The sequence below is a fragment of the Cryptosporidium sp. chipmunk genotype I genome, assembly GCF_004936735.1.
Source record: "Cryptosporidium sp. chipmunk genotype I strain 37763 chromosome Unknown contig_23, whole genome shotgun sequence".
Lineage (NCBI taxonomy): Eukaryota > Apicomplexa > Conoidasida > Eucoccidiorida > Cryptosporidiidae > Cryptosporidium > Cryptosporidium sp. chipmunk genotype I.
Window position 1 is genome coordinate 221,775 of NW_027125579.1, and position 20,617 is coordinate 242,391.

A 20,617-nucleotide genomic window follows, 5' to 3' on the forward strand; every position below is an offset into this window, starting at 1 on the left:
TAAATTTACAACAAAACCGTTTCTTTTCCATACTCTAAAAAATCGCTCACTTATTTAATTAATTAATTAGATATACTTATTACCTCTTTGTTCTACAATTTTCTATATTTTTATGCATACTATTCCAATACATGCTTTTGTGTGCACACATTTGTTTACATGTTAGCTCTACACCTAATTATCATTTACTCTCTTCTTTTTCTCTCTTCCTCTTTTCTATACCTCTATATTTGTACCATGGTATAGTCCATTTAATTATCCAAATATATGCTTGTATCTCCTTAATAAACCATAATTTGTACCACATGCTATTTCCATCCCATCGCTATCGTAATGTAATAAAACCACATCCTCTGAGTCATCATTAATATCATCGCAAAATATTGTGCCTAAACTAGATCCATCATATAATGAATGTATATATATTGCTTTTCTTAAAGAACTCTTATTTTTTGAACAAATTGCAATTTCATCGTCAATTAAAGGACAAAATGGCGCCAAAAGCCCATCTTGCTGATTTAAACAACTTGTATTCAATTCGAAAGTAGATATCTGATTTTGATTCTGGCAAGAACTACTTGTATGATTAATTGAAATGTAATTATTACCAGTTATTTCTTGCTCACTTTCAGATATTGTTTCGCCAGTTATAGTTGCTGACAATGATATACTATTGGAACTAATTACTAATGAAGAATTTTCGTTATTATTATTATTTGGTCCACATAAATTTGAGAAATATTTGGATGCTTGAATAAATTGAGGTATAAACACACTCATATAACTACTATTTTGATTGTTATTGTTTTCTTCATTTAAATGAAGCATATTATTTGTATCTTCATTCTCTTGCCTAAATTCATTAATTAATAATCCATTACAATATGTCATAATTATCCCTTTGCTAAAACAAACATTGACACAGTCAGCAGTTTGTATTCCTGGCAGTGAAATTCTGAATTTAACTTCCACTTCACCAAAATTATTACATGTCCAAACATTAATTTCATCAGTAGAGACAGTTAAAAAATTGGTAAAGTTATTAATTTCAGTAATTTGATCAAAAAAGATAAATGCTTTGGGATGAAAGTCTCTAGTCTTGGAAATTTTTTTGCTTGAATTTGTTAACAAATTCCATACTCTAATTGAACAACTTTCTTGTTTTAAAAGTAAATACTCTCTATGTAATTCTAAAAACTGTATATCTAACGATGATCTCAATTTTACTATAGTTTTTTCCTATAAAATATTAATAATTTTTTATGTTTACAATATTTTCATTTTGAATTAAAAATCAACTTACAAGGTATTCCCCATCTGATATATTGCATAAATGTGCTTCTATTGTCGAATATGATGGCTGTCTAATAATAATAGTAATATGAAAAAAAATCTAGTATTGTTGAGAAAACTTACCTAAAAAATACGACGGTACCGTCAGATATTCTCATTTCCAAAAAATTTTGACCTTTAATTTGATATAGCTTGTTATAATTACTCATATCCCAAAAAGTAAAATAGTCATTTTGTGGATCCGCTACTACTATTCTTCCATTTCCATCTGAAAGAAAAAATTTAATTTATTAAATCTTAATGAATATTAAACTTACCATCAAACTCAATAAATCCTGGATTTCCTACTTTAATTTGTTGGAATTCCTTTCCAATACTACTTGAGATATTTCTTTTTAACATTACATCCTCTATATTAAAAATAGTACAATTTAGCACTGATGGGTCATGATGAAATGCTATGACTATTGTATTATTCATCTTATTATAAAATAAAGATCTTATTGCTTTGTTTATTAGAAGTTGAAATTCGTATTATAATTTAATTTACTAATATTATTCCAACTTACTTTCTGATGGGGATCTATTTAAAATGCACAATACTTTATTATTATGCCTATTGTATGCTGTTCCTAAACCAGAATCATTTCTTTTTATATATTATTTTTTTTCGATTTTGAATAAATAAATTTAATTTGATTTAATTATTTAAAACTTACAATACAAAGAGTATCTCTTTACTAAATACAACTTCAATAATCTTGGACGGTTTACTTAATTTACAATGTCCACGTATTATTTGTGGTAAATCATTTGTCATATTAAGAATACTACTCAATTTCATCCTTTTGAATTCCAGCGTTTGTGATAATGTCGGGGGTATTCTAAACCCATTACTTTGTGCTCCTCCATAATATTTATTCTGTATTATATTTTTCACGATTGACAAATTAACTCTTTTGTTTGTAACATTGTAATTTCTTATGCTTTTCTTCTTTGTCATTTATTTGATTTTTTTTAACCTCTTTTTTTTAATAAAAAAAAATATTTATTCTAATTAAAACCTCTTTTGATTTTTAATTTTGATTTAATGCTTATTAGTTAATTAATCTATTCTCATTAATTTCCCTATTAAGATGCAATTATTTTTTAATAAAGAACAAAATATTTATTTTTTCAATTTATGTATTCTTTCTGTAATTAATATTTTTTTTAATTATTGTTGAAAAAAATATGTATATTTGTCACACTGATTATTTCTATATATTAAAACATTTAATTCACATATTAAATCTATTGTTCTGGCTTATTATTCTAATTCTTTTAATCCTATCTATTTAAAAAAAAAAATCTCTAGTGGTCAAAAAATGACGTGGCATCATTTATTTAAATATTTTTTTATTAAATATATTAAAATAACTTTCATGTGGATAAGAATTTAGAAAAAAATATTTTTTAGCTCAACATAAAATTATATAGGCAAATTAATTGATAAGTTTTAATCATTTCTATACCGGTGCTTGACAACTTGCATGCAAGCTTGCATGCATATTACAAAAAATTGACCCGAAAAAATAAATGGGAAATATAGAAGTAAAGAGAGGAGAAGAAAATAAGTTTTTAATCTTTTCTTCAGGTATAAAACAGTTAATCTAAACTAATTTTTGTGAATAGAAAGTCTTGAAGGGAAGTTTAACTTAAATTATTTTTTAATCAAAAAATCTAAATGATTATTTGCAACTGTTAATAATAAAAATCAAGCTAAAATGGCGGTAACACGAGATTAATAATATTTTAATTAATCAAAATTTTATAATAATAATAATAATTTTTTTTTTAATGAAATAATATCAACATTATTGTTTGTATAATAAAGGAGCTAATCAAGCAGATAAAATGGAGTCTTTAGATGAAGTGGTTCACGAGAAATTTACCTATGTTTTTATTCCTTATCATGACTCTGACAAAATAGAAGTTAGAGAATTTTCTGGTAAGGAAATAAACTTCAAGAATTTAATGCGCTCACATTTTTCCACTAAATTAAGAAGTAGTGAAGTTTCTAAGCTTCAGGAAACATTTAATAAAGAATCAAAAGCTTCAGAAGAGCTTGTTGAACAAGCAATATTGAATAGCCAGAATTACGAAATTATTAGTCTAGTATTGCCAAATAAAAGTAACAATTTTACAGCAACAAATGCATATATTGATTCAATTGGAAGAATCAAAGAAATGCCCATTAATCCAAGAGCATCAAAAATTTGCTCAACTGATGTAAGAGGAGACTGCTTTATTTCATCATCATTTGATGATGAATATGTATTTAAGAGAGTGAGCTTTGGTGAGGAAGAATATAACAAGCTCTACAAGAATCCTCCATCTGCAGCAAATAGATGGGATGCTTCCAAGATCTCGACGATGCTAAATAACCCAACAGATTTATTAAAAAGTAAAGAAGAAGATAAGATTTTAAATAGATGTGAAAGTTGTAGAAAAGAGTCGGAAAAGACTCTACTAATTTGTAGTAGGTGTAAGAAAGCAGCATACTGCAATGTTGATTGCCAAAGAAAGGATTGGAGCTATCATAAACAATTTTGCAAATGATTAGAAAAGAAAAAGAAAACTTACAGTTAATTTATAGAGATAGCCATTAATGAAGACTAAAAAAAACAAAAGGTAATGTGTATTATCCTTCTTTTAGTTATTATTAGTATGAATTAAAATTAATTCAAAGCTCATCACGAGCAGTATGTATCCAAATAAAGTCTAAAATAGAATTAACCTCTCTTTCTCCATCAAAGTCAATTGGATTAACTTTGTCTTTCTTTTTGTACAATTTTATTGTTGGGAATCTAAAGATTTTCCCACCAATTTGATCATCTGGGATGAAATTTGCTGACATGTCAATCTTTGCAACAAGAACATTAGTTTTCGATGTTACAATGTTAGCAACCTCATTGTATATTGGGTCAAAAGTCTTACAATGCCCGCACCATGGAGTATAAAATAAAACTAGTACATCCCTACTAGAATCATATACTATTTCTTTGAATGTATTGCCAACTAAAATAAAGACTGGCCCACTCTGTTTTGAAGGAGTTACTTGGGAGTGATAAGTAATATTTACCATTCCTGATTTTACTTCATCTATAAAGTCACTAATAATATTCGGTGAAAAATTAATTGAAGTGTGGTTATTTAAAATAATCCAGTTAGATTCATTGGGTTTTCCTATTGATAGGATCTCTGCATTATTATTATTATTACTACTAATACCACCAATACTAGCACCAATACCTGTATTAATGTCTAAATTACTTAGATAAATTTTCGGTAAATCTAAATGATACTTTTTTGGAGGAGATACATTGAGATCATTAATCATAATAATTGATGGAAGTAAGTCATCATCAATATGCAGAAAGTCCATAAACCTACGATTAGTTGGACCTTCGTTTCCAGACATTACAAATAATGGCCTTTCTTCAAGATATCTGTTAGATTTGTCAGCCTTTTCGTTTCTAATAGCTATAACTCTTTGTAAAATACTATAAAATTGATAAATAATTGAAGACTCTTTATTAAGTTCTTCAATGTAATTTTCACTATTTCCATTGAATATTAGTAATAGTATTGGACCACCGTAATCAATTAAATTACCTATAGTGTCTTTATTTAAGAATATAATATTTTCTTGTTTATAATAATCGATAGTATTTAAGATTAATGCTTCTTCTTTAAAAGGACCATTAATTGTTTTAACATGTTTTCCAGAATTAAAGAGAAGTATTTTCGACTTATTTTCATTGTTTTCTATTATCTCTGTAATATTAAAGTGAATTTCATTTTTGACTAGAAAATCTTTGTTAATTAATAAACTTTTTTTAAGGTCGTTATAATTAGCTTCTCCAAAAATAACATCATCATATATTTTACAAATATCAACAACCAACAGATATTCTGTATTATTATATTTATTTTGAGATTCAAATTCATGTAAATATATTACTGAGTATCCACTAATTTCCAAAAAGAATCTAATATTATCTATGGTTGAAAGTTGAATCAATTGTGACTTTGGATTATTTTCTAATCTAGTAATTTGTTGTATTATCCAAGAAATAACTTTCTTATGATATATATTTCCATAGAAATCAATAATTTTTAATTGAAGATTTTTTTCTTTTTTAACTAATTTAATCGTTGGATAATCCAAAACATTTAACTTCTTTGATAAGTTTGGGAATTCTGGAACATTTACCAAACCTATCAATAGCTTTTTTGAATAAAAAAATTGATTAGGATGTTCAGCAGGAAAATCCTTAGAATGTTCAAAATAGTCGACCATTTCATGTATTTGACTTATAGCTCTTTTACTCATTCCACACCATGGTGCTGTAAATAGAATTATTAGATAGTCATTTTCAGTTAATAAATTTTCAAAAGATTCATCTGTTTTAATAGTAACAATTTCAAATATTTTATTAGTTGAGTTAGTACTAACATTACCAGTGTTAATGGTAACTTCTTCCAAATAAACCCCTTTTAGTGATGTAAAGTTTGATTCTATAAGTGGAACAGGATCTTCTGTATTATCTTTATTTAATTTGTTATCATCTAAATTTAAAATCTTTGTAGTTGAATTGAGTGTATCATTCAATCCAGAAGTATTATTTGCAATTGCATGTTTGGTTTCGAATGAGAATAATAAAAAAAGTAGTGAAGCTATATATATTATAGTAAATGGAGTGGTTGAATGATTTATGTTATCAAAGCCCCACATAATTTTTCGAGAGGAATTGTCAAAAAGCTTTGATTTGATGGATAAGAATAGGCATATATTCAGTACTGATATTTTAGAGTAAATAGAGACAAATGCAAACCATTCAGTCTAATTTAACTTTTCTTATTTCAGATATATACATATACATATATATACATACACTTTTTTTTTAGCTGAAATATTTCAATTTTCTCTATATTTGGTCAAAATATATTAATATTTAATAAGTTTTGGCGGCACTGGTGCCGCCACATGTCGATTTGATTGATATGTAAAATATTAGCAATTCAAAAGAAGAACAGAATGAAGAAACCGGGGGACCACACTAAAGATTTGTATTGTTACGTTTTTTTCTTATATAAAATGAAAGGGGGTGTAGTCTACAGAGATGAAGAGGGAAGAATTATTGACAAAGAGTTGTGGTACGAAAAGAAAATAAATGAAAAGAAAAGGTTGAAGAAAAGCAGCACTAATAACAAAAATAAGTTTAAAAAAAATCCTGAGTTTGTTAAGTACAGTGGTGGTATTATTCAATATGAGGAATCCAAGAGAAAATATATAGATAAGAAAGAATCGTTACTAGAGGACGAAATAATAGATGGTGGGCGTTATTACTTAAGTAAAAGTTATGATGATGAATTAAGGAGAAAAGATATTTGGGATGACCCAATTAAACTAATAAGTACACAAGATAATAGTATAAATAATGTTGGTTTGAGGAGTGATTTTGTTGATTTGGAAGCTAAAAAGCTTAAGTGCAAATTTATTAGTCCTCAAAATAGGTTTTCAATTGAAAGCGGCTATCGTTGGGATGGAGTTATTAGGGGAAATGGCTTTGAAGATAACTATTTAATTCAAAAAAATGAAAAAAGTAGCATTACATATCATATTGATTGATTTTATTTTAAAAAAAATTATTATTTAGAATTAACATATTAATATAAATTTATAAATTTTTCTTTTCCACATAAAACATATTAATGCCGGACACGTAATTAAAATTTAACTTGCATTTTAATTTGCATGTTGCATGCAGATGCTAAAAAAAATGGTCCACATAAAAAATATAAAATAAATAATTGGCTATATAATTTAAAAAATACAAATTAAAACTTTACTAAGAATTACTATTATTTTTATATTTATTTTAATTATCCTTTTTTTGAGTTATTAAATCAGTAATATTTAAGCAAGTACAACTATTTAATGTAAAATTATCGGGGAAAAAGATAATTAACAAATCACTTGATATAATTTAATACAATTAAGTGTTGAAGAAACACAATAATAGATAAAACAATAAAATAGTAATAATAACAATAATACTAAATAATACTGTTGAAATATTTCAATTAAAGTATAATGCATATGTATTTATAATTTAATTAATTAATATATATATATAAATATATACATTTATGTATATATATATATATTATATATTAATATGTAAATTAACAGAAAGCAATTTATTTGGAAAACTAGTTAAAAATGGGACTATTTAAATGGAGGAAGGAACCAAAAAAGATAGTATTTCAGAATAAGAGAAGAAATACAATCAATTATGTAATTGAAAATTTGGAAGAAAACGAGAAAAATTGCCGGAAAGAATACCATGAGGACTTTTTTGAAAACAATATTAAAGAAAACTTGGCAATTAATCGTTTCATAGAAGATTTAATGTTAAAAAAAGAACAGATTGAAATGCAACAAGCAGATGATGACAATTTTTTTCCACAAAAGAGCAATTTTTTATGTTTAAAAGAATATATGGTGAATTTGAATAATGAAAGAAATAATGAATATATGAATTTATTACTAAATGATTCAGGCAGACATATTTATTTAAGTTCAAACAATTCAGAAGATTACAAATTTTATTCATTTGATTATAATATAGATGAAAATAAAGATTTTTCAAATTTGGAATTAGAATGTGCAAGTAATCTAGAATTTTCTAAATTAATGATGAATTCAAAACTTAAAAATATTATTGTGGATTTTCCATCAAAATTTAAAAATTTTGGTGGAAATATATCAAAATCGATTTCGTCTAAAAGATCTGAAAAATTATCGGGGTCTCTTTCGTTGAGTAATATTGACATTTCAAAAATAAATGATGAAGAAAATGATAAAGAATTGGAATTATTATTTCAAAAAATAAAAAAATTCATGAGAGAAAAGTATGGTGAATATAAAGGATTATTAGAAGAAGTTAGTTTATGGGAGGAAAATGGAAATAAAAATGGAATCAGATTTTATAAAAAGAAAGACAATAATAATGATGCTTATACAACAATTAGAGGTATAATTGATATAGATATGAACAAGGAAAATGAATTATTTTATGAAAGCTTACGTAAGAAAAAAATTACAAATATAAAAACTAATTACCATTTAAATGATTTAATATCATCAAAAGATTTGATTAATTATATTTGGGAGACTGATCCACTTTCATATGATAATACTGTCGATAAAAGTAATAGAGTATACACATGGGATGATAGAAATCCGGGATACTGTATTTATTATCATTCGTATAAGGGAGCGCTTGGAGTTCAGGGTAGAGATTTTATGTTAATTGGATATAAAGATGTAGTCAATAATAATAGGGATCAATTTTCATCGTGTGAAATTTCTAATTTGGCAACTTTATCCTCTAGTTCTCCGAATCGATTAAATTCTCCAAATTCCAATTCAAACAATAAAAGGATGATCATAAATAATATCTCACCAAGTAGGTTAAAAATATGGTCAAAAAAGAGTAAAAAAAATCTTAATAATGGTAAAATTTCAGCACAAGAAATTAACTCGAAAATCGAAGATTCAGCATTCTTTATTTCATCTGATTTATCAAAGGAACTAAGTGATGATAAAAAATTTCATTCATTGATACAAAATATTTATAATCCTTCTTTTGTAAAGGCAAAGTGTTATTTGAATGGTGTAAAAGTTGAAAAATTACCAATCAATAACAATATTATTTTGAGGATGGATATATTATGGATTGGTGATTTAAATGGTAAACTTCCTGAATTTTTGAAAAAAACACTGCTTTCATCATCTTTAAGTACTATGAAAGTACTAAAGGATAAATATATTGAGGGGAAAAAGAATGAATTATTAAATATAATCACAAATTAATAGTAACAAAACTAATTCATTTTAATGATTAAACTTTAAAATAAGGATGGTATTGTAAAACATTTTTGAAATGTGTGTGTATTAAATAGTGAATATAATAGAATATTATTAATAATAGTCCAAACCAATCACATTAATTAATACAATTTCATTTTCATTACTTACTAATAATATATATTTTTAAAGCATAAAACCTAACATCATACCGAATCCAAATAATGAAATACTATTTCTATTTGCTTCAAAGAATTTCTTCATTTTCTTTTTGAGTTTTTGGTAGTCAAAATTATCATTTTTATAATCAAAAATAGATTTCTTAATATTTGAATTTAAAAGGCCTTCTTTAAGTGGATTAATAAGTTCATCATTTATTTTTTCTTTACCATATTTCTGTCTCTAAATTAATATTTTCGATTATTAAAATTATTTGCTATTAAAAATCAAAATAGGAATCAACTTACCAATAAAATATATATAATAGAACCAGTACCAGTAACAATGAGAGTTGTTTTAATCATTTTTCTGCAGAATATTGAAAACATTAGTCCACCATAAATAGGGCAAAAATATCTCAAAATTAAAGTAACTTTTTCTCCAAAGGTCTCTAAACTAAGTCTATTAATTTCCTCAAAGCTTGAAGCTTGGAAGATCTTTTTAATCATCTCTTCAATTTTGTTATTTTTTATTTCCATAATATTTCTTTTATCTTTTTTAATGATAGTAACAATGATAATAATAAAAATAGTTAATTACCAATTTCAAAAAGAAAAATAGATTTGAATATTGAATGATTTTGCTGTATAGTTTTTAATTCAATATTTAAAAGGATTTAAATTAAATTTAAAAATATGTTGATTTTATTTTTATTTTTAAAATGATTCTAGTTTATTTCATATTTTTTAACTAATTAATTAATTATATAATTTTTTCCACATGCAAAAAAAAAATTAATAACGTTATAGTGAAAATATTTTTTTTTGTCATGCAATAATTTAATAAAAAAAAATATTTCTAAAAAAACCATAAATTAATAAATTAAAATTAAAAAAGATATTCAAGAATAGAATTTAATTATTTATCAGATCCAGGGAAAGAAAGAAGAAATTATAATGAAGAATTTGATTGATATGAAAGATAAAAATGGAGATTTAATTAAAGGTAATTTTACTAGAATAAATATCCAATACAATTTCATCAAATTACATTAAAAATTTTGAAATAAAAATTTAAAACTGTTACCCACCGTTTATGTACCAAAAATATATCCACTAATATTTAAAACTCATAATAATAAAATTGCACCGAACTTACACAGCCAACAAAGATTCATTCATACAAGTGATTGTGGAAATGCACCAAAAGCTAGGTGAAACTTTTGAATCAAACTTTAACAAAATAAGGTGAGTTTTAATTGTTTAAAAATAAAAAGAAGATGATTTTCCTTTTATTTTTATTCAATTATTTGTATACGTCATTAATTTATTGTATGCGACTACGACTGCATGTACTTCCCGCCCACAGAGAAATCAATTACAAAATCAATCAAGATATTGAACAAATACAAGTAAGTTTTTACTATTTAACACAAACTACTTTCTTAAAGAGAGGAGTTTGATTAAATAAATTCTAATGGTGTTGTGAAGTATATTGATATAGAAAACTAAACAGGAAGAAGAGACAAAAAAACTACTCCAATGATATGTTCAAAACTATTATTAAAGAACTACTGACAGCTACGAGGCTTAATAAATTGAATTTGCAAAATAACAATTTTCTATATCAATATTTTACCGCCCTATCACTTAAATCACATTCACTATTCTTTTTAATGTTTTATTAAAATTGCTTAAAACTATAAATTATATATTGTAAATTAAAGAATCTAATCGCTAATGAAGAAAAAGTCCAAAAAGATCTCCAAGAAAGAAACTCGGTCATTAATAATGTATTGAACGACTTTATGAATACTATGCAAGCTACCATTAATGATGGATCATCCAACAAATAGAAAACTCTTATAACTGTATCATTATTATCATTTCTATTTCTACAATAATCCTTGGCTTTGTAATTTTTTTTCAAGTAAGTATCGGAGTATATCCACTCTTTACCTATTCCAATACTTACGGTAAATTTGTATTTACGGCTTCCTCCCCATTCTTAATACTCTCAACTTCCTCATTGATAATTGGTGCCATGATCTGATTTGAAATACTATTAAGGCTATCTTCTCTCTTTTCTCCTTCTCTTCCTGTATTTACGCTCGTGTTTGTATTACTCTCATTACTAGCTTTTGAGCCTGCATTTGCTACAATAGTGCCATTTGCATTACGATGACCAGAAATGCTTATATTATTATTATTTCCTCCACCACTTCTTAACACTGCCTCTCCGCTATTCACAGCATTCAATCTACACTGAATGGCTAATTTCTTTGCCTCATTGAATCCATACTTTTTCACATAAAAATGTCTTGAATGTCTTTTTCTATTCTGGTCGTACCATTCTGCCACCCACTCCTGATCTCTTGTCTTCCAGTATACACCAGGAATCCCTGATTTATAACTAATTCCTCCTAGATTCCTCTTTTTGGGAGATATTATAGCTTTCATTTTTGAAATTGAAGATGATGCTGGAGTTGAAGAAACTGTCGGAGCTGTAGACTCTGTAACGTCCAAAATATTGGATGAATCTTTTATCATCGAAAAACTCGTAGAATTTGAAGAAATGGAGGAATCCACTGATGAGGATGTCACTGATCTTGAAATCTTTTTCTCATCCATTACATTATCCGCAATATCACCATTACTTCTGCCATTATTTCCAATGATGTTTATATTGCCACCACCTATGCCACCACTATTACCATCAATGCTACCGTTTACATAATTATTTAGAAGGCTTTCATTAGTTACATTTGCATTATTTTCAACGCTATTATTACTACTATTACTATTATTGTTGTTAAAGCTCGAGCTTCCAGAAATTAAAGGCTCAAAAGATGTCAACAAGTTACTCATTCCTTGGTTATAACTCATTATTTCTTCTTTTAATGAGTCAATTTTTTCCAGGCTCATCATAGCTTCGCCCATGTTTGCATCACTTCTAGGAATTAATACTCCACTTTCTTGTGATATTATCTTTTTAATCATTCCATTAATGTCCATATCAGCACTATTATTTTGCTGACCTTGAGACTGAGTTTGATAATGACTTTGATTCTGAGCTTGACTTTGAGTTTGACTCAAATGACTCAGTAGTACGCTTTCTGTCAAATTTATTGGAATATTCTGAAATTGATCCAAATGATCCAAAGAGATGGATCCGAAGTTATTATTACCAATAGGTAGCAATTTATTAGATCCCACTAGGTTTTGTAATATGTTATACATATATTGATTATTTTGATTATTTAAATGATTAAAATGAGTATTTCCAGAATTAAATGTATTATTAATCACTCCATTAGCTCCACATATTTGATTTATTCCAAATATATTTGAAAAATTCACATTATTCAAGTTTGAATAGTTACAAAAATATCCTCCAGCTCCACTATTAATCCCACTACCTATTAATAAACTATTCATCATTTTATTCTTTGCCATTCCTTCAGGAGCAGAATCATTTAGAATTTGAGAGGGTGATAGATAATTCAAATCAACAGAATTCAACGTATTTAAAGATGGTGAATTATTACAATGGCCATTGGTATTGTTGTTATTATTGTTCTTAGTCGTGAGTCCTTCAGAATTATCACCAAATAATTGCTGTTTTAACATATTACTATAGTAGCTATTCAAATAGTTGGAAATCATAGAATTAGTATTAACATTCATGTTATTAGAGTTACTTATATTACTTGGTTTTGAACCATTTAATACCCCACCTCCATTCAAAAGCAACATATTTGACAGAATCATATTGAAATCAGTTACCATATTTGTACCGATATTTCCAGTTCCAGCTCCAAAGGTATTACTATTCGTACCTAGGGCTCCATTAAAACTACTATTATTAGTTCCAGTATTAGTATTATTATTATTGTTATTATTACCAGCAGGCGAATATTGCATTAATTGATTTAGAAATAACTGATAATTACTATTTTGCACAAGTGTTGAGGAATTTCCTTCTGTAGAATTGTTACTATTGTTAAATAAACCGTTTAGAGCTGAGAAGACAGGACCATTCAAATTAATTAATGAAGAACTACTGTTGCTGCTATTGTTAATACTACTATTACCACCACTATTCAAGGGATTCATTATTCCAGAAGTGTCATAATTGTTTAAAATATTATAACAAGAATTTGTAATTCCTGAAGAGCCAGGGTAATTACTATGATACTTAAATTCTTTATTATTAACATACTCAACAACATTATCTCTCAACTTCTTTTCATTGATTAACTTTACTCTCCATTCTATTGCCTTTAATCTAGAAATATCAATTCCATCCTCACCAATTTCATGAGGAAAAGACTGAGTACATGTTTCATGCGTTATTGAATCTAACCAAACTCCTATCCATACTTTATTTATTGGATGCCAAAATATTCCCTCGTACTCAGTATCTTCTTTTAAATGTTTCATTTCTTCTATTAGTAGTCCAATACCTTCATCACTCATACTATTCATAATTTTTTGTATATTCTTTTTTTCCATCAAATTCGTAACAATTGATCTATCCTCCTTTAATAAATATTCAGGTCTTTCGTATTCCGTTCCTCCATACTTTGTAACTCTCATTCCTTTTATTCCCCCAATATAATTATGAGAACCTATTGCTGTTCCAACTCCGGTTTCACTCTGATGACTACCCATATAGCAACCCTTATTCATATTTAAATACATCTTCCCCGTGAGACTAGTTTCATGCAACTTTCTTGCTGTTGCCTTTCCATTTTCAATTGCGTCAACTCTTGACTTTATTGCCATTTGCTTTGCATCTTCAAAGCCATATACTCTTGCTGAAAAGCCATGGGTAATTCTTCTTCCTGAAATAGAATCACTCCATTGAGCAATCCATCTTTGACTGCTCTCCTGCCAATAAACTCCAGGAACCCCACTTTGGTGTTCTGCTCTTCTTAATCTGGTTCCAGTTCCTTTTTTAGTGGATACAATAGAACTATTAAAATCTTTTCTGCCAACTTCCATAGTCGTAACACCCTCCTCGCTATTCTTTTCTTCATCTGATTTGGATTCTTCATCATTAATAGTTTCGTCTTTATTAGCAATATTGCCTTCTTGATCCTGAACTTCAGCATGATTTTGCTCCATAGAAGCATCATCAATGACATTATTTGAATCTTCCAACTTTCCGTTACAATTTTGATTTGGTAATTCCACAGCCTTTTCAACATGAGCTTTGACTTGTTGAATTTTATTCTTACTTGTTTCAACTTGGTTAGACTTATCAAAATTTTCACCAATTCCACATGTTGGTGTATCTTCTTGTGTGGAGTCCATTGTAGTATACTGGCTCCAGTCCACAATTTCTTTATCGATAAAAACTTTTTCTGTTTCTAATTTTTTCTCCATTTTGTGAATTCACTCAAAAATTTGCTTTATTTAAATATCAACAATTACTACCTTATAATAATGGGATAATTTATAAATTCCTTAAGTATTCCGTATTTTAACTTGCAAGGCTAATAGCTTAATGACTAATTTCTCCCCGATTGCTTTATTTGTTACTTTTTTAAATCTGAAATTAATCTTGCTTTCAAACAATTCTTCACAAACTCTGCTCTTTACTATAATTATCTTAATAATATTTACATATGTATATATATAAGCATATATATATGTATATATGTATATATGTATATGTACACATATACTTATTCCTAGTTTTTTTGCTTAATCCATATTAATTCAATTAGTTTGTATTCTTCTTATATATAAGTCTTTATTCTTCCCTTATTGTTCTACAAGTTAGGAATAAAGAAGCGTCTTGATTATCGCCTTTTTATGCTGTTTCGTTTTTTTTTCGTAAATTTCTTTCAAATATATATTTATATTCTGTTAAATATAAATTAATATTTAGTCATTTAATGACGAACTGCACTTTTATCCACGATTTACTTCTATGTTAACATTTTTTTAAACATTTCTGCATACCTCGTGCCATGTAAACATACTATTATTATTACTCTTTCCTACATTTACTGCTATTTTAGTATTATTTCTTTTTTTTTCAGCATTTTAACCTCACATGCGCATGCAAATGCATGCAAAACCTACAATGTGGGTAAATAATAATTCCACGTATGGCGGGAACCTGAAGAAGTTATAATATTTAAAGCAAGGTATAAGTTAAAATAAATTTAAAGGTGAGAATATGACTTTAGAAAAAGAATTGGGGAACCCCGTGATAAATTTAAAATTCCAGTAATTTTACGATTCTAAGCTACGATTGATTAAAGCTCTGCGGACTGATTCCCATCTCTAATGGACGATTGTAAATTAACTCCGATATCAACCGAGTAATTAATAAAAGTAGCGATAAAAACGATGGTGAATATAGTGAAAAAAGTGTATTTAATAATTTTCATACCAAAACCAAATGGCCCACGGCTTTTATTATTTCTAGCTTTAGTCACTTGTTTTTTATTAGACCTTAGGGAATTTTTTCTAGAGTTGACATTTAGTACAGAGATGGAATAGTCAGCTCCAGCTGAGATAATGTATTCATTAGAATTGAAAAATTGTAGACCAGTAACTGGGAGCTCGTGGAAAATTCCTTCTTTAACTGGAGTTAGCTCGGTCAAATTATTTTTGAATATTTTAATTAGTCCTGTGTTAGTACCTACAGCTAAAAGGTTATTATCATCAGAAATAACTAGTACAGAAGATGGTTTATCACAAATCAAATTAGAAGCAATCTGAGCAAATACTATACGGTTGTTTGGATTCTCATTTGCATTTTCTTTAGATATTTTCATATTCCAAACTGTTATAAAAGATGAACCTCTAACTTCATGCAATAACATTGAAACAATATACTGTTGTCTATCATTATTTTTCTGTTTTCTAGGGCTATTTAACCTTCCATTCTCAATAAAACGGCATTGCCTCACTATATAATTCCCATTCTTCATTGGTACTGTGAATTTTTTAAAAATCTCTCCAGAACTATAGTTATGTACGATAATTGTACCGTTTCTACTAGATGAAATTATGAATTTATTATCTGAAGATATGTCCAAATCCAAGATTTCATTTTCGTGACCATGGAACTCTTTCATTGCTAATGGAAAGATTTCTTGTTTATTTTCTGTCTCAGTATTCAATTCCCAAACACGGACAATATTATCAGTACCACCAGTAATTAAGAGTTTTCCATCTTTTGAAAATCTACAGACATTTTGTTTACCTTTCTTACTTTCATCCCAAACTGTTTGAAATTGAAGATACATTCTAATTGACTTTCCTTTCTTTCCTTCTTCTATATAAAACAGTATACAGCATTCTTTTATCCCACCTGCTACTAAATTTAACTTGTTATTAAAACACATACTATCTAATACTCCATTCTGTTTAGTTGTATTGTAAATAAATTTCAACATTAAAGAACTTTCAGTAGAAATTTTGTCATTTGCATTTAATTTTTGACATTCTGTCTCACAATTACCTAGTTCATATAATTCTATCTGGTCTTCTATCCCATAATCTTTTCCTCCACCTCCTCCACTTAAAATAATGGAATCTCTTGTACAACATAATCCAAAAATGGGATAATCCGCATAATATAATGGCATTATTATGGGTTAGTTTATATATTCTACTTAATTTCAAACTTTAATTACTAATACATAGGAAAAATTAGCTAGTTTTATTTGTTAATAATTTTCCACTCAGCCCAATCTTTCCTTTTATTAAATAACAGATATTAGTAATTACGTAAATAAGCGTGTATATATTTATTTATTATTTATAAAAGTTTGTAAATATATAGTATTGTTAATGTTTAATTTAATTTCCTTTTTTTTCCGTCAATTTTCCTCACACCACTTTGGATCCTTTCATTATTAGGTTTTAGCGGGCTCATGCAAATAGTTATATTTTATAGAATTGAGTTATTTAAATTTTATAATTAATATTTATAGATAAATTTATTTTTAAATTAATGACAATAGTCTCGTTGTTAATACAAGTTATAATTTGATTTTGATGCTTGTATATGCTTTTAACAAAGTTACAGGTTCATGTATATATTTTTGAACAAATATAAATGAAGCTACCATGTGGGATATTATTTGTCGGGACAGGTGTTTCAAGTTCAGTACCTTTATTACATCATGCATTAAATTCAGAAAATTATAAATGTTTATGTAGCTATGTTGGAAAGAAAGAAAGTCCATTTGATATGGCAAAGAATACTAGAAATAATGTTTCAATTTTAGTTAGAATTCCGAATAAGCAAAATACAGATAATGGGGATGATGATTGCTATAATATATTAATAGATTTAGGAAAGTCGTTCAGAGAAGCAGCTATTTCAGTATTTCCAAGTTATAACATTTCAAAAATAGATTCAGTTATTCTGACTCACTTTCACAATGATGCAGTTGCTGGATTTAGTTCAATATTACACTTTCAACAAAAAGAATCTTTAATTCCAATTTATTTGAATTCAGAAACTTTGAATTTTGTTAATAAAAGACACAATAAAATTATTAATAACTATGCATTTGAGGATAATTTGATCAATTCAAAAGATTTGAAACGCAGATATGAATTAAACGTTTTTGATATTTACAATGGTAAAGCAGAAAAATGTTTAAATTCTGATGATCTTTCCAACATTTTGGAAAATTTTAATAAAGAATCAAAATTGAATAATAATAAAGAATTTATGAAAATTGAATTTTTTATAAATAATATTAAAGTAACAGCATTTCCAATGAATCATGGTAGCTGTATATGTATGGGATACTGTTTTCATTTTGAAGACCGAAACGTCATTTATATATCCGACTATACATTTCCAATGCTAAATAGTTCCCTTGAATTCTTAAATTCTATTAAGAATGAGAAAAAATCTACACTCATTTTGGATTCCATTTCATATAATAAAATAAGTAATGCACATGCAAATATCTCTCAATCTTTGCAATTTGTGCAAGAATTCTCGCCAGAATATGTTTATTTTGTTGGTATGTCATGCTCTGTTGAACATGATGAGACAAATAAAATTTTAAGTAATGAATTAATCAATCTAAAGAATGATGGTAAATGTATTAACACAATTTCCATTAGATTAGCACATGATGGTTTATTCTTACCTATATAATAAATTAATATTTTATAATTACTTTGATTATTTTTATAATTAAATATTGAAAAATTCTACAAGTTCAAATGAATACTGATTTTATTACTTTGATGGCATGATTTGGAGAATTTCCTTTGTTTCTTCCTTTGATACTTCCTTAAGTGCTTTGACAATCAATAAGAATTCAGTTGCGAGCTTTTGTATTTCAGAATCTTCTGCACTCTGTGGTGAAACAAACTCGATCTTTGCTCCTTTACTTTGAACGACTTGAGCAGCTTCACTGTGTGCTGAGATATTTTCCATCATTTGGTCAGTGTTCTAAAACAAATAATTAAATATTAATTAATTTATTAATTTAATTTTTAAAAAAAGTTTTTAAATTCAACTTTACCTCAGAAATATCTTCGTTTAATTTATCGTGTGCTTCTTTTGCCAATGCCATCGGATCAAACGCTGCTAGAAACATTGTGGTAATTGGCCGTGCATTTGTAGCTCCAAAAAATGCAACCATAATTATAAATATTATATTGAAAATCTTCATGGTTTTTTAATATAAAAAAAAATAAAATCGATTGATAAATTAAATAAATTATAAATAGTTAATTATTAAATCAATTCTATAGTCAATAACAACTATTCTCTCTTCTGAATTACTAACATTTTTTTTTGCTTGAGTTTCTATACCGGTATCAATAGTCCACATTAAAATACTTGTAATAATAATGACGTGTACAATTAAGTTAAATATTTGCATTTTATGCATGCGCACATGCATGCTATTTATGTGGAAAAGACTTTGCATGCAAAAAAATGCAAATTTTCAAAGTATTTAGTTGAAGAAGAATAAACTATTTTGAGGTAGAGAATCAGCTAAAGATTTGTGTATCTAGAATTTTTTTGGGATAAAATTGAAAAAAAAGAGATGAAAAAAGAATATAAAAGTATATACAATGAATTAAAACACAAGTTAAATGTAATTAAAAAATTATGAGTGAATAATTGGAATTAGTTGAGAGTCAAAAGAGACTGTAAATTTTAGATTGTGGAATTTAATGCTTTTTTCATCAACAATTTCCTGGATAAAGTCATGTGAATAGTTACAATCAATATTATAAAAAAATATATTCTCAGCATTTATCATTTTTGCACAGAAGTCTATTGAATCTTTGATTGATTCTGAATTGATTGGAATTGAATTGTTTGGAACAATTGGAAAAATTAGTGTAGTAATAGCCGGAGTCGTTTTTAAAAATGATAAAGTTTCCTTTGGAATAATAGAATATGTTGGAATAATGCAAATAAGCTTTTTACCACGTGAATATTCAATACAATATCCAGAACACAGTTTATTATCTGAATCAATAAAAAACAACGATGTAATCTTTATTTCATTGGAATATTGAATAATAATTGGATTCAAAGTTAAATCGTTATCAACTGAGCTAATTATCTCAATGTCTTTATTCAAGCTAATATAGTCATTAAATTTGGATATTGAATCAATTAGAATAACATTTGGAGAATTTCTCGGATCAAGTATGTTAATTTGAACACAACCAACTTTTGTTTTTGATTTTAAATCGTCTTTTAAAGAGTACTCAATTATGTAATTATACCAGTCATTAAATTTATGTATTGCAGAAGATGTGAAGTATATTGGTACTCTAATTTTTGGCTCATAAAATACTATTCCATCGTTACTTACTGGTCTTTCATATTTTTGAACTTCTCTCGTTTCATCTATTCCATTAAAAGATAATTCATTTGAACTCATACAAAAAATGGCGTCTACTCTATTAATATTTGCAGGTATTGCATATTCAAGCATTGATATTCTAAATGTGGAGCCAATTTCAAAAAGAAATGTATCATGATGTTTATTTTCAGAACTGAGCAAATTATTTACAGGGTTTTTAATTACAATAGAAAATGGGTTCCGTACGTTTTTACTCTTCATCTTAATTGATTCTTGACATATTTCACAAAATGGATCATTTCCTTTATTAGCATTATCTATATTTTTAAATACATGCTCAAGATTTGGCGTACCTTGCTCGGTACCAGAACCTAAAAAAAGAATATAGCCACTCATATTTCTTGTTGGTTAATATGTAT

General features: G+C 26.9%; 10 protein-coding genes across 10 annotated transcripts; 4 read left to right on the forward strand and 6 right to left on the reverse strand.

Annotated features, from left to right (window-relative positions):
- Positions 1-255: 255 nt before the first annotated feature.
- On the reverse strand, positions 256-2,296 carry ELE39_002201 (putative low complexity; the record flags this gene model as incomplete). Its single annotated transcript, XM_067345051.1, has 6 exons — positions 256-1,239; positions 1,304-1,364; positions 1,417-1,561; positions 1,611-1,799; positions 1,863-1,942; positions 2,013-2,296. The coding sequence occupies 6 exons, from the start codon at positions 2,294-2,296 to the stop codon at positions 256-258; spliced, it is 1,743 nt and encodes a 580-aa protein (XP_067202972.1).
- An 893-nt stretch (positions 2,297-3,189) lies between these two features.
- Positions 3,190-3,894, forward strand: ELE39_002202 (MYND finger domain; the record flags this gene model as incomplete). The annotated part of the gene is made up of 1 exon (XM_067345052.1): positions 3,190-3,894. The coding sequence occupies one exon, from the start codon at positions 3,190-3,192 to the stop codon at positions 3,892-3,894; it is 705 nt and encodes a 234-aa protein (XP_067202973.1).
- A 124-nt stretch (positions 3,895-4,018) lies between these two features.
- Positions 4,019-6,073, reverse strand: ELE39_002203 (thioredoxin family; the record flags this gene model as incomplete). Its single annotated transcript, XM_067345053.1, has 1 exon — positions 4,019-6,073. The coding sequence occupies one exon, from the start codon at positions 6,071-6,073 to the stop codon at positions 4,019-4,021; it is 2,055 nt and encodes a 684-aa protein (XP_067202974.1).
- A 363-nt stretch (positions 6,074-6,436) lies between these two features.
- Positions 6,437-6,970, forward strand: ELE39_002204 (uncharacterized protein; the record flags this gene model as incomplete). The annotated part of the gene is made up of 1 exon (XM_067345054.1): positions 6,437-6,970. One exon carries the CDS (start codon positions 6,437-6,439, stop codon positions 6,968-6,970), a length of 534 nt encoding a protein of 177 aa, XP_067202975.1.
- Positions 6,971-7,564: 594 nt separating this feature from the next.
- On the forward strand, positions 7,565-9,220 carry ELE39_002205 (multi-pass transmembrane; the record flags this gene model as incomplete). Its single annotated transcript, XM_067345055.1, has 1 exon — positions 7,565-9,220. One exon carries the CDS (start codon positions 7,565-7,567, stop codon positions 9,218-9,220), a length of 1,656 nt encoding a protein of 551 aa, XP_067202976.1.
- A 180-nt stretch (positions 9,221-9,400) lies between these two features.
- Positions 9,401-9,912, reverse strand: ELE39_002206 (uncharacterized protein; the record flags this gene model as incomplete). The annotated part of the gene is made up of 2 exons (XM_067345056.1): positions 9,401-9,616; positions 9,682-9,912. 2 exons carry the CDS (start codon positions 9,910-9,912, stop codon positions 9,401-9,403), a joined length of 447 nt encoding a protein of 148 aa, XP_067202977.1.
- Positions 9,913-11,343: 1,431 nt separating this feature from the next.
- Positions 11,344-14,763, reverse strand: ELE39_002208 (AP2 domain-containing; the record flags this gene model as incomplete). Its single annotated transcript, XM_067345058.1, has 1 exon — positions 11,344-14,763. The coding sequence occupies one exon, from the start codon at positions 14,761-14,763 to the stop codon at positions 11,344-11,346; it is 3,420 nt and encodes a 1,139-aa protein (XP_067202979.1).
- Positions 14,764-15,644: 881 nt separating this feature from the next.
- ELE39_002209 (WD40 repeat containing that has a transmembrane region at the C-terminus) lies at positions 15,645-16,985 on the reverse strand (the record flags this gene model as incomplete). Its single annotated transcript, XM_067345059.1, has 1 exon — positions 15,645-16,985. The coding sequence occupies one exon, from the start codon at positions 16,983-16,985 to the stop codon at positions 15,645-15,647; it is 1,341 nt and encodes a 446-aa protein (XP_067202980.1).
- A 473-nt stretch (positions 16,986-17,458) lies between these two features.
- ELE39_002210 (uncharacterized protein) lies at positions 17,459-18,520 on the forward strand (the record flags this gene model as incomplete). Its single annotated transcript, XM_067345060.1, has 1 exon — positions 17,459-18,520. One exon carries the CDS (start codon positions 17,459-17,461, stop codon positions 18,518-18,520), a length of 1,062 nt encoding a protein of 353 aa, XP_067202981.1.
- Positions 18,521-19,487: 967 nt separating this feature from the next.
- Positions 19,488-20,594, reverse strand: ELE39_002211 (uncharacterized protein; the record flags this gene model as incomplete). Its single annotated transcript, XM_067345061.1, has 1 exon — positions 19,488-20,594. The coding sequence occupies one exon, from the start codon at positions 20,592-20,594 to the stop codon at positions 19,488-19,490; it is 1,107 nt and encodes a 368-aa protein (XP_067202982.1).
- Positions 20,595-20,617: the final 23 nt, after the last annotated feature.